Here is a 12,624-nt window from a genome sequence, read left to right on the forward strand (position 1 = left end):
AGTCCTGAAGTTGGCCAAAATGTTACCATGTGTTGTGAAAAATAGAACTTGTAAGTGATGAACTTGGATATTTAGTTGAAGATATTTCCAAGAAAAATGTTGGAAGTGTGGCTTGCATTCTCCTGACTGCTTATAGTGAAATGTGAGAGGAGAGAAATCATTGAAAAATGAATTATAAAGCCAAAAGGAGCCAAAATGTGAAGACTCAAAGAGTTGTTTATCCATATTGCAAAAAATGAGAAGCTGAGCTCATAGAGAGCACCAGGGGTGTGGCTGAACAACTGCCACTAAAGAGACTGTGGGCGTGGGACATGTGGATCCAATCAGTCATCTCAGTAGAAGCTCTGTAGTTTGGACTGAGAAGGGCCAGAGGTGGGATGAAATGAAGAAAGCCCATCAGACTTCTGGGATTCCACAAGTAGGAAATGGGATGACGTAGCTGTCTGGATGTGAACATACATCATCCTTCAGTAACAGGGAAAAATGACCCCACAAGGAGGTCATAGCTCAGCAGGGCTGCCACTGCCCCCCTGGGTGTAGAGGGCACATGCGCAGGCAGCAAGACGGTCTCCTTTATTCAGAGGGTTTGGAGCTGCATTTCAGGCAGAGGGAGCAGGGCCACTACCTCGGGTGGCCTGGAGGACAGAACATTTGGGCCAAAGAGGATTATTCTCTAGCCTTAAAATCTGGTGGAATTTTCCACAAAAGCATCTTGAGATTAGCTGCATATATTCATGTTTATAAATATGTTCTGTACAAGTACTGCGGGCTGAAGAAGCAAAGGTGTGAATTCTGGTGTGGATGTTCATATAATAAACTAAATCTTTGAATAACTTAAAAATCTAATGGAATTTGCCTTGCTGGGTTTGGGGCTTGCTTAGGACTGTTTACCCTTCTTCCTTCCAATTTTTTCTTTTTGGAATGAAAATGTCTTTCCTATGTCTGTCCCACCATTGCATCTTGTAAGCAGATAGATAACTTGTTTGGTTCCACTGTTTCAATACTGGAGAAGAATTTTGCCTTAGGATGAACTGAATCACCCATACCTGATTTAGATGCTATTCAGATGGTATTTTAGACTTCAAGTTGATGCTGGAATAGGTTAAGACTTTTGTGGCTGTTGGGATAAGGCGAATGTGTTTTTGCACGGGTGGATGTGAACTCTGGAGAACCAGGGGATGGGGTGCTATGTGTCTCTGTTCCATTCACACATCGACATCTTGGCTCTGAGCACCTCAGAATGTGAATTTATTTAGAGGTAGAGTTTTTAAAGTGGTAGTTGAGGTTAAATGAGGCCACTGGGGCACATTCTAATCCAGTATGACTTGTTCTTATAAGAGGAGGCCAGGACATACACATATACACAAAAGAAAGACCATGTGAGGATCACTCGGGTGGCTCAGTTGGTTAAGCGTTTACTGTGGCTCAAGTTATGATCTCAGGGTTCGCGACTCTGAGCCCTCTGCTGGGCTCTGTGCTGCCAGCTCAGAGCCTGGAGGCTGCTTTCATTCTGTGTCTCTTTCTCTCTCTGCTTCTCCCCCACTCACACTCTGTCTATCTCTCTCAAAAAAAATAGACATTAAAAAATTAAAAATTAAACAAAGAAAAAAAGAAACAAAGACATGTGAGGACACAGGGAGGAAGGAGATGGCAAAAAGATCTAAAAAACAACAACCACAAAGAAGCAGGGGTAATTACTAGAACATCAGAAACTTATAAGCAGAGTAAATATTCCGAAGTGTTCACCATCCAACTAATCATATTAACTTCAGTCAGAATGTTTGTAAGGGAGCTGACTTCTGAGTTCCACCTTGTGTTGCCAGGCCTTCTCACTTATCCCACAGACACAGACTTACTGGAAAAGAAAGACACAAAGGCCTACCGGATCTGTTAAGGTGCAGAGAACAGAGATTAGGGTGATGGCAAAGCATGACCTTGAAAGCACGGGTCAAATTTTAGGCCCCAGATGATACTGCCCTTGGGTGTCCAAAATGATATCAAGTTGCTACTTTTAAGTTCTGATTTTATGATTTTTAGATTAGATTTTATTTTATTTATTAGATTAGATTTTAATGGATTTTTTATTGAGATATGACTAACAGACCACATTTTATTTCAGATGTACAACATGATGATTAGCTATTTGGATATATGACAAAATAATCACCACAGCAAGTCTAATCAACACCCGTACCATTCATCGTTACAGAATTTTTCTCTTGTGATAAGAGCTTTTAAGATTTAGTTTCTTAATGACTTTCAAATATGTAATGCAGCATTATTAAATATAGTCACCATGCTGAATGTTATATCTTCATGACTTATTTAACTTAAAACTGGAGGTTTGTATCTTTTGACTCCCTTTGACCATTTTGCCCACCCTGCACCCTCCACCTCTGGCATCCACCAATCTGTTCTCTGTATCTGTGAGCTTAGTGTTTAAAATTATATTTTATTATTTAAGAAATTTTAGATTTCACACGTGCGTTCACATAGTACTTGTCTTTCTCTCACTGACTTCACTTAGCATAATGCCTTCAAGGTCCATCCGTCTTGTAACAAATGAAAGGATTTTTTAAAATTATTATTATTATTATTTAAATGTTTTTTGAGAGAGAAAGAGAGAGACAGAGTGCAAGCATGGTGAGGGGAGGGGACTGAGAGAGAGGGAGACACAGAATCCAAAGCAGGCTCCAGGCTCTGAGCTGTCAGTACAGATCATGTTCTGAGCTGAAGTTGGATGCTTAACTGATGAGCCACCCAGACACCCCTAGATTGTATTATTTTTTATGGCTGAAAAATATTCTATTATGTAGAGGTATCTATTTTTCTTATCCAGTCACCCACTGATGAAAACTTAGGTTGTTTCCGTATCTTGGCTGTTGAAAATAATGCTGCAGAAGACATGGGGTGTGTATATATCTTTTCAAGTTAGTGTTCTTGTTTTCCCAGAATTGGAATTGCTAGGTCCTATTATGGCAGTTCTATTTTTAATTGTTTGAGGAACCTCCCTACTGCTTTCCAGAGTGAATGTACCAATTTATATTCCCAGGAACAGTGTACAAGGGTTCCCTTTTCTCCAAATCCTCACCAATACTTGGTGTTTCTTGTCTTTTTGATTCTAGCCATTCTAACAGGTGTGAGGTGCTATCTCATTGTAGTTTTGATTTGCATTTCCCTAATGATGAGTGGCCTTGTGATGAGTGAACAAATTTTTATGTACCTGTTATCTATCTGTATGTCTTCTTTGGAAAAATGTCTATTCAGATCTTCTGCTCATTTTTTAATTGGGTTTTTTGGGCTATTGAGTTGTATGAGTTCTTTATCGATTTTGGATATTAACTCTTTATCAGATGTTACAAATATTTTCTCCCATTCAGTTTGTTGCCTTTTCTTTTTGTTGATGTTTCCTTTGCTGTGCAAAAGCCTTTTTAGTTTGATATAATCCCACCTATTTGCTTTTGGTGTCAAATCCAAAACATATCATTGCCATTGTCAAGGAGGTTACCACCTCTCCTTTCTCCTAGGAGTTTTAAGGTTTAAGGTTTTCAATGCATTTCAAGATAATTTTTGTGTATGGTGTACGCAAGTGGTCCAGTTTCATTCTTTTGTGTGTTTACTCAGTTTTCTCAACACCATTTATTGAAAAGACTGCCCTTTGCTCATTGTATATTCTTGACTCCTTTGTCATAAATTAATTGACCATATATGCATGGGTTTATTTCTGGGCTCCCTATTCTGTTCTTTGATTTGTCTGTTTTTAAGCCAATATCATACTATTTTGATTACTAAAGCTTTGTAGTAATATAGTTTGAAATCAGGGAGTATGATGCCTCAAGCTTTGTTCTTTCTCAGAATTACTTTGGCCATTTGGGTTCAGTAAGTTCTGATTTTTCAACTAGCAATAATCACACCTCAGACAAATCTCATTGGCTACGATACTGCCACTGTGCAAAACTGTAAGTTCTGATTTTTAAAACAAATTTTTTAAACGTTTATTTTTGAGAGACAGAGCACTAGAGGGGGAGGGGCAGAGAGAGAGGGAAACAGGATACAAAGCAGGCTCCAGGCTCTGAGCTGTCAGCACAGAGCCGGTGGTGGGGCTTGAACCCAGGAACTCTGAGATCATGACCTGAGCCACCCAGGTGCCCCTTCAAGTTCTGATTTTATAAAATGTGTCTAGAACCCCTACTTTCCAGGAAAAGGGAGGGAGAGACAAGAAGGAGTACCTGGAAAGTCAGGTTCTAGGGAAAAGGAAGATGGTCGGTTAGGGACTCTACTCTGGTATCCCACACCTAGCTAGTTCTCTCCCGCAGTCTTCCTGCCTCCTGAACATTCAGGTGGCGATGCCATCCCTCAGGATCTAGGGGGGCGAGAGGAACCACAGGTGGACCTCGGTGCTGACTCTGAATCTCCTGATTGGAGTGGGCACTCCTGAGCCTGGAGCCATTCTTGGGTTCCAGGAACCATGGTGTCGCACCTTCCCCACAAAGGAGCTGGGGCCTGGCTGGGTGAAGGGCCGCTGCGTCCGCAGTGACTTGGTCTACCTGGTGCCGGCACCTTCGATGGGAAGCAGGGGCTTGGAAGCGCCCTGGGGCGTGCGCTCTTCCCTGGCAGTACGCGCGCGCCCTTGTCTTTGCTCACACGTTCCAAGGTCGCGTCATAGGCGGCACACCCAACAGTGCGCACCTCGCCTAGGGCCCTTTGGCAGCTAACGGAAACCTCTCTGAGCTACTGACTCCATTTGAAGGACCCGACCTTGCAGACCTGCTTCTCATGGGCAGTTACCTGAGCCGGCCCCGCCCTGGGCCGCTGTGCCCTTTTCTGCAGCTCCAGCACCCGCCAGAGACACCTGAGAGCCTGGGGCCCTCGCACGCCTTGGGCCCCTTTCCCCCGACCTGCCCGGTTCCCTCGGTGGCTCAGGCCCTGGACCTCACTCGCAGGCTGTCATGCGAGAATCTTGTGGTTTCACCCCGTCGTCGCCGTCGGTACCGTCGTCGGCGGTTTGCCATAGTCCATCAGCGGCAATATCCGATTGAGCAGGCCCGGATTTTATTTCTGGAGGTCTTTTCCTCAGTGCCCCACACCCGCCACCTGATGCCGGCGTTGCCTGCTTGCAGGCCCAACATGTTCTGCCCTTCAGTGATCCTGAAGATGGCATCTGCTAACGGCAAACTGACACTCTGTTTGCCTCTGAAGGAGACAGTCCTCTGTATGTGGTCTTCGCTGTCCGGTCACCTCCCAAATCCTAGTGAAAAGGAGACCTTGATGAGGGCCCTCAAAGAGAATGGTCAAGCAAAAGCCAAAGATAAGGACCTGACCTCCCTGGTTGGGAGCGGGGAAGAGCTGGCAAAGCCGGAGGAAAGGCACCCAGTCCCCAAGGGGCAGGATGATCTGAGAGTGGACGCTGAGTGCAGTGGGAGCATGCAGTCAGCCTTTAGGCGCCTAATGGTCAACGGAGTCCTCTCTTCCTTTGTGCCCAGGCCTGGCCCTCTGAAGGGAGACTTCCCTTCTAGGAGCTTCGAATACAGCCTGATTAAGATGTCCCACACCTGCTTTCTGAGTTCAAGCAGCAAACGCAATGCCATCACCAGCTCTTACAGCTCCACTGGAGGGTTCCCACTGCTGCCGAGGAGCTTCCCAGGCACAGCTGGGATCCAGGGCCCAGCCTCATACCAGCCCCAAGTGCCCGCAAAGAAAGCCAGTGAGAAAAGCTATCATTCTAGCTCTTCATCCACAGTAGAACCACGGAGGAAGATCAAGCATGAAAATGTTGCAGATGCACCTTTCTGGCAGAAGCAAAGTTTGAGGGATTGCTCACCTCCACCTGACAGTTCCAGGCCCCAGAAACGCAAGATTCCTCTGCTGCTGTTCTCCAGGCAACATGACCCACTGATCCTGCCCCGACTGCCCCAGCTAGGTTATCACGTCACTGCTGAAGACCTTGACTTGGAGAGGAGAGCTGCAATCCAGCGGATCAACAAGGCCTTGGAAGGGTAAGACTGAGGCCATCTCCACCTCCAGTGCCCCTCAGCCTTCCTGTTTGTCCACACCTGCCTCTGGCAGGCACTCCCTCCTCCAGCCCCCAGCACTGATTCACCGCAGAAGAACTTCTGGCAGATGCAGAATTCTCCAGGCCCAGTGGCCTTTCCATAGTTGGATGGAGGGGCACCTCCATGGGCTGTTTTTCTTGGGGTTCTCTCTAAACCTTTGCCCTGCTTGGTAAAAAACGGGTCCTCTTTCCCTGGCCGGCTAGGATCTATTCTCCAGTGCTTTGTGCTAGGCCTCACAGGTTGCTTGGAGGAGCATTGTAGGTAACCATCAAAATCCAGCCATGCCCAGGGCGCTGGGCCTGTGTGCCCACTACCCCCATCAAGTAAGTAGCTCTCTCCATAGAGACAATGTTTCATTCCCATTGTCTTTCTGCCTGATGTGCCCCTAGAAATTGGGTGGCTGGAGCTTGTAAGGCCTGCCCACACAGTGGTCAGGATCCCTGCAAGCAAAGAACAATATTTAGACCAGTTTTTCTCCAGGCAGGAGCAGGCAAGACTGCCTTCCTCATTTGCTTAATTAGGACCCTTGTCAGTCTTTCTCTTTCTACATATGAACACTTTGTACTTCATGGACATTCAGTAAATGAAGAAAGTTATATACATCACATACATATATAGTCATATATATTTATATGTCATATATTTTATATAATATATAATATGTGTATAATAGATATCTGTATTGTTAGATGTATTATATATATTACATAATTTACTATCTGTAATGTGCATAATAGATACCATATATATAATGCATATGTACATGTATATAATACATATATAAACTATTATACATAATTATTATATATAATAATAGAACATACCATTATATAAAATATATGTATGTGCATCATGTATACATATGTCATGTGTATACATATACATGTGTATACATATGTATACATAATGCACATACATATACGCATATATAATGTTATAATATGTATAGAGTATACAAAATATATAATATGTAGTACATATAATAATATATATTGAATATATATGTGATTTTTTGTTATGCCAAATGTTCCATGTCTTTGCTCTTTGACTAGAGTGGAGGAAAAATCGACTGTACAAGTAGCCAGCCTCAACCGTGTCATATTTTCTGTGGCTTGGCAGACAGGAAAGCAGCACCACTTTACGCCTCTAGACACTGATTCCTGACTTTTGTATTTGAGACCATGGGATGACGACCGTGCACCAGTCTTTCCCTTCTTCTGTGTCTCACCTGCCCCCCAACGTCACTGTGGGCTCGATCGTGCCTAGTGTATGTTATGAAATGACTGTGCCAACTTCGTCTCTTTCTCATTTTTAAATTGGATGCAATTTTAGACTTACAACAGTTACAGAGAATCACCATCTAGTCTTCACTGAGCTCCTCCTAATGTTAATATCTTACAGAACAATTGTTGAAAACAGGAAACTGATACTATGATGCTGTTAGCTAAACTTCTGACTTTAATTGGATTTTCCTAGTTTTTCTAGTAAAGTTTTCTTTCTGTCCCAGTCTCGGTCCAGAATCTCAGGTTGCATTTAGTTGTCATGTCTTCTGGGTCTCCTCCCAGGTGATCATTTCTCTGTCTTAATACCTTGTGTAACCTTGATATATCTGAAAAGTACTGGTTAGGTATTTTGTAGAATTTCCCTCAATTTGGATTTCTCTTTTCTGATAAGAACATTGAGGTTATAAATGTTTAAGAAAAGCCTTAGGTGATGTACCTTTCTCAGCACATCACCTCCAGGGTACATAATATCCATATGTCTTATTATGGAAAGTATTAGCCTTGATCACCTGGTTAAGGTGATGTATGCCAGAGTTCTCCGCTGCATAATTATTTTTCCGTGTAATAAATATTTGAGGGGGAGATCTTACTTTGATGCTACCAAAAAATCCTGTCTATCCTTGAACTTTGCAGCATCAGTGGATCTTGCCTATGGAAATTATTGTGCTGCATTTAAAAAAAATTAATGTTTTTTTATTATTTATTTTTGAGAGAGAGACAGAATGCAAGCCGGGAAGGGGCAGAGAGAGAGAGGGAGATACAGAATCTGAAGCAGGTTCCAGGCTCTGAGCCGTCAGCACAGAGCCTCATGCAGGGCTTGAACTTGTGAACTATGAGATCATGACTTGAGCTAAAGTCAGATGCTTAACCAACTGAGCCACCCAGGTGTTACTTTTAAGAATCATTTGGTTCATCTCCTTTCAGCTTCCTTTCAGTGAGGGTATTTGATTCATTTGTACCACACTTAGATTCACTTCTCACAATCTGCATTCCATTTTGGGTTCCCCTAACAATCTAACAATCTAGTTTAATTTGCAAAGGGTAAAACTCACTCTTTTTGGTGTACAGTTTGTTTATATTTTGTTGAGTATTTCTGTGTCTGAGTATTCTTTGTTTAAGTATTCATGAGAGGTATTGGTCTTTCTTGTGCTCGTTTTGTCTGGCTTTAGTATCACAGTGATATTGCTTACATAGAATGAGCTGGAAGGGTTCCTTCCTATATATCTGGAAGAATTTGTAGAACGATTGATATAATTTCTTCTTGAAATGTTTGCAAGGATTTACCAATGAAGCCATCTGGGCCTGGGTTCCTATAGGAAGATTTAAAATTACTAATTCAACATCTTGTTGTAAGGCTACTAAGGTTTTCTAATTCTTCTTAAAAATAAGTTTCAGTAACTGGTGTCTTTCTGGGAATCTGCCTGCTTCATCTAAGTTGTCTAATGTGTTGGCATAAAATTGTTCATTGTATTTCCTTATAATCTAAATATTTGTAAGGTAGAAAGTGATACCCTCTCTTCAATTTCTAACTTTGTTGTGACTTTCCTCTGTATCTCCATCTAAACGTCTCCCATTGTCATTCTTGCTTTCTTTTTGGTCAGTGTGTCTAAAGGTTGGTTAATTGTGTTGGTTTTTTTGGTGCATGGTTTTATTTTCTCTATTGTTTTACTGTTTTCTATTTTTGTTAACTTAGGTTCTAGTCTTTAATTCTTTCTGCTTCCTTTGGGTTCAGTTTGCTTTTCTCTTAGAAGTTTCTTACGGTGGAGGATTGGGAATTTGAGATCTTTTGCTTTTCTAATTTAAGTATTTTAAGCTATAAATTCCCCCTCTTTAATTGGTATTAGAATAATGTTGAAACTATGTTTGGATGACATTCAGTTCAATATATGTTCTAATTTCTGTTATGATTTTTTTCTTTGACCCCAAGTTTAGAAGTATGCTCTTTAATTTCCAAATATTTGGTGATTTTTGCACATTTCTTTCTGGCTTTGATTTATAATTTTATTCCTGTGGTTTTAAACTTACATTTAATTATTTCAATCCTTTTAAATGTATTGGGAAATTTTTATGGCCAACCATATGCTCTATTTTGGAAAATGTTCCATAGGTCCTTAAACAAAGATATATTCTACTTTTAGGGGGCAGAATGTGCAAGCAATGTCAAGTTGAGTTGCTGGATAGTGTTGTGTAAGTTTTTTATTCTTACTGATTTCCTGTCTATTTTTTCTATCAGCTATTGAAAATGGAGTCTTAAAATACTTAACTATAATTGTCTTACTGTCTGTTTTACATTTCAATTCTGTCAGTTTTGGCTGTGTGGATGTTGGAGCTCTGGTGTTAGCTGCACATAAGTTTTAAATTGTGGTATCTTCCTGATTATTGATCATTTTATCATTATGAAATGTCTCTCTTTATCTCTCATAATATTTGTAGACTTAAAGTCAGCTTTGTCAAATATTGTTACAGTTACTCCAGATCTTTTGTGGATACTGTTTACAATTAATATCTTTTCCATTCTTTTAATTTGAATTTATTTGCATATTTGATTCTAAGCTGTATCTCTTATAGCCAGAATATAATGGATGTTGCTATTTAAAATCCAGCCTCTGTTCTTTTATTTGTACTTTTTAATCTATTCACATTTATTGTAATTATTGCCATGGTTGGATTTACTTTTTCCATTTTGCTACTTATTTTCTATTTGTCTGATGTATGTTTTTTGTCTTGTTTTTGTTTCTTGCTTCTCTGTTGCTCCTTTATTACCTTTGTTTGTGTTAAATAGTTTTTTTAGTGTATCATTTTAATCTCTCTTCCCCCTTTATTTTTACTATATTTTTGAGTTGTTTTCCTAGTGGTTTCTCTAAGAATTACAATATAAAACTTAAATTTTCAAATATCTACCTCCTGACATGCAGATGGCAGATAAATATGTGAAAAAATATTTTTCATCATTTAACATCATTAGTTAGTAGGGAAATGAACATTAAAACCACAGTGAGCTATCACTCCATGCCTATAAGAAGGCCTAAAATAATTAGTGATGATATCAAATGCTGATGAAGATACAGAGAAACTAGGTCATTCATACATTGATAGTCAAAAGGCAAAAGATATAGCCACTCTGGAAAACAGTTTGGCAGTTTCTTTGAAAACTAAAAGTGAATTTATCACGTGAGCAATTGCACTCATGGGCATTTATCACAAAGAAATGAAAACTTAGTTCCTTGAAGAAACGTGTTCACCAATGTTTATAGCAGCTTTATTCCTGATATCTCAAAACTGGAAACTACCCCAAAGGCCTTCAGTGGGTGAATGGTTAACAACTGTGTACATCCATTCTATGAAATGCCATTCAGCAATAAAAAGACATAAGGGACACCTGGGTGGCTCAGTCAGGTAAGTGTCTCCCCTTTCTTTCTGCCCCTCCCCTCTCACTCTCTGTCTTTAAAAAATAAATAAATGTTAAAAAATGAACTATTGATATACACAATTTGGCTGGACCTCAAGAAAATTATTATGAGTTAATAAAGTCAATCTCCAAAGGTTACATAGCATATGATTCCATTTATGTAACAGTCTTAAAATAACAAAAGTATGGAAGCAGAGACTAGATTAGTAGCTGACAACGGCTAGGCATGGGCTGGATATATGTGGCTATGAAGAGATATCAAAAGGGAGCTTTTGGTGATAGATTAGTTCTGTATATTGATGGTGGTGGTTATACAAATCTGCATAGACATTGTAATTGAATTGCATAGAAATACACACACATAAATACATGTAAAATAATATGAATAAACTTTGTATATTGTACCAATGTAATTTTTCTTGTTTTTATATTGTTCTACAGTTATATAGGATATTGTTATTGGGTGAAACTGACTAAAGGGTATATGGGAACTCCCTGAACCTTCCCCCCAAGTTTGCTGGCAAATATAAAATTATATAAAAATTTAAAGGAAATATATCTCAGATTAATATTAGTTAGTTGATTAATACTAATTTGTTTCCAGTAAATGACATAAACTTTGCTCCAACATAAATATATTTTATCTCCTCTCTAAGACATTATTGCATCTTTATATGTTATAAGCCCAGGTTGATAATGATTATTTTGTAATCTTAAGCCTTTTATATCACAGGAAAAAAAGAAAGAATTTGATCAACATTTTATATTATTATGTGCATATTTGCCTTTTCCAGTGTTCTTTCTTTGTTCATAGGAATTCAAATTAGCATCCTAGCTGAAAGGCTTTTCCAGTATTGCTTGCCAGTAGGTTTGCTAGCAGTATATTCAGTTTGTGTTTTTCTAAGTCTGTCTTTATTTCATCTTCATGGTTTCTGGAGATAGATTTTTAGTTGACCTTTTCCCCCATTGTATCACTTTGACTATGTCAATCCATTGCATTCTTGCTCTACAGTTTCTGATGTGAAGTTAGGGGTTAACTGTTCTGTGATTCCTCGGTGGGCGATTTTCTCTTTCTGCTTTCAAGATATTCTCTTTGCCTTTAAGTAGTTTGATTCTTAAATGTCTAGAAGTGGAGTCTAGATGTGGACATTTTTGTATTTGTTCTACTTGAAATTCATTGAACTTCATGGATATGTAAATTAATATGTCTTATTAAATTTGAGAACTGTTTGGCCATTATATTTTCAAATATTGTTTTGCCCTTTTCTCTCTTATCCTTCTAAGGCTATCATTATACCTATCTGTTGTTTTCTATAGGATTCTGCAGCTCTGTTCATTGTTTCTCTTTTTGCTCGTGTGAAGGGATAATTTCTATTGATGAATTCTCTCTCTCTCTCTCTCTCTCAAATAGTTTATTGTCAAATTGGTTTCCATACAACACCCAGTGCTCTTCCCCATAAGTGCCTTCCTCCATCACCACCACCACTTTTCCCCACGCCCCCTTCCCCTTCAACCCTCAGTTCATTTTCAGTATTGAATAGTCTCTCAAGTTTTGCATCCCTCTCTCTCCCTAACTCTCTTTCCCTCTTCCCCTCCCCCTGGTCCTCCATTAGGTTTCTCCTGTTCTCCTGTTAGACCTATGAGTGCAAACATATGGTATCTGTCCTCTGCCTGACTTATTTCGCTTAGCATGACACCCTCAAGGTCCATCCACTTTCCTACAAATGGCCAGATTTCATTCTTTCTCATTGCCATGTAGTACTCCATTGTGTATATATACCACATCTTCTTGATCCACTCATCAGGTGATGGACATTTAGGCTCTTTCCATGTTTTGGCTATTGTTGACAGTGCTGCTATGAACATTGGGGTACATGTG

General features: G+C 40.0%; 1 protein-coding gene and 1 pseudogene across 1 annotated transcript in view; one reads left to right on the forward strand and one right to left on the reverse strand.

Annotated features, from left to right (window-relative positions):
* Window positions 1–3,836: 3,836 nt before the first annotated feature.
* On the reverse strand, window positions 3,837–3,959 carry LOC115295021 (annotated as a pseudogene).
* A 691-nt stretch (window positions 3,960–4,650) lies between these two features.
* LOC115293981 (nuclear envelope pore membrane protein POM 121-like) overlaps window positions 4,651–12,624 on the forward strand; it is a 24,543-nt gene continuing 16,569 nt past the window's right edge. Inside the window, exon 1 of the mRNA XM_029941687.1 lies at window positions 4,651–5,996. Coding sequence (XP_029797547.1) covers window positions 4,777–5,996 — 1,220 coding nt within the window. The 5' untranslated portion in view covers window positions 4,651–4,776. The remainder of the gene's footprint in view (window positions 5,997–12,624) is intronic.

Source organism: Suricata suricatta, chromosome 6 (genome assembly GCF_006229205.1).
Source record: "Suricata suricatta isolate VVHF042 chromosome 6, meerkat_22Aug2017_6uvM2_HiC, whole genome shotgun sequence".
In the NCBI taxonomy this organism is placed as follows: Eukaryota; Metazoa; Chordata; class Mammalia; order Carnivora; family Herpestidae; genus Suricata; species Suricata suricatta.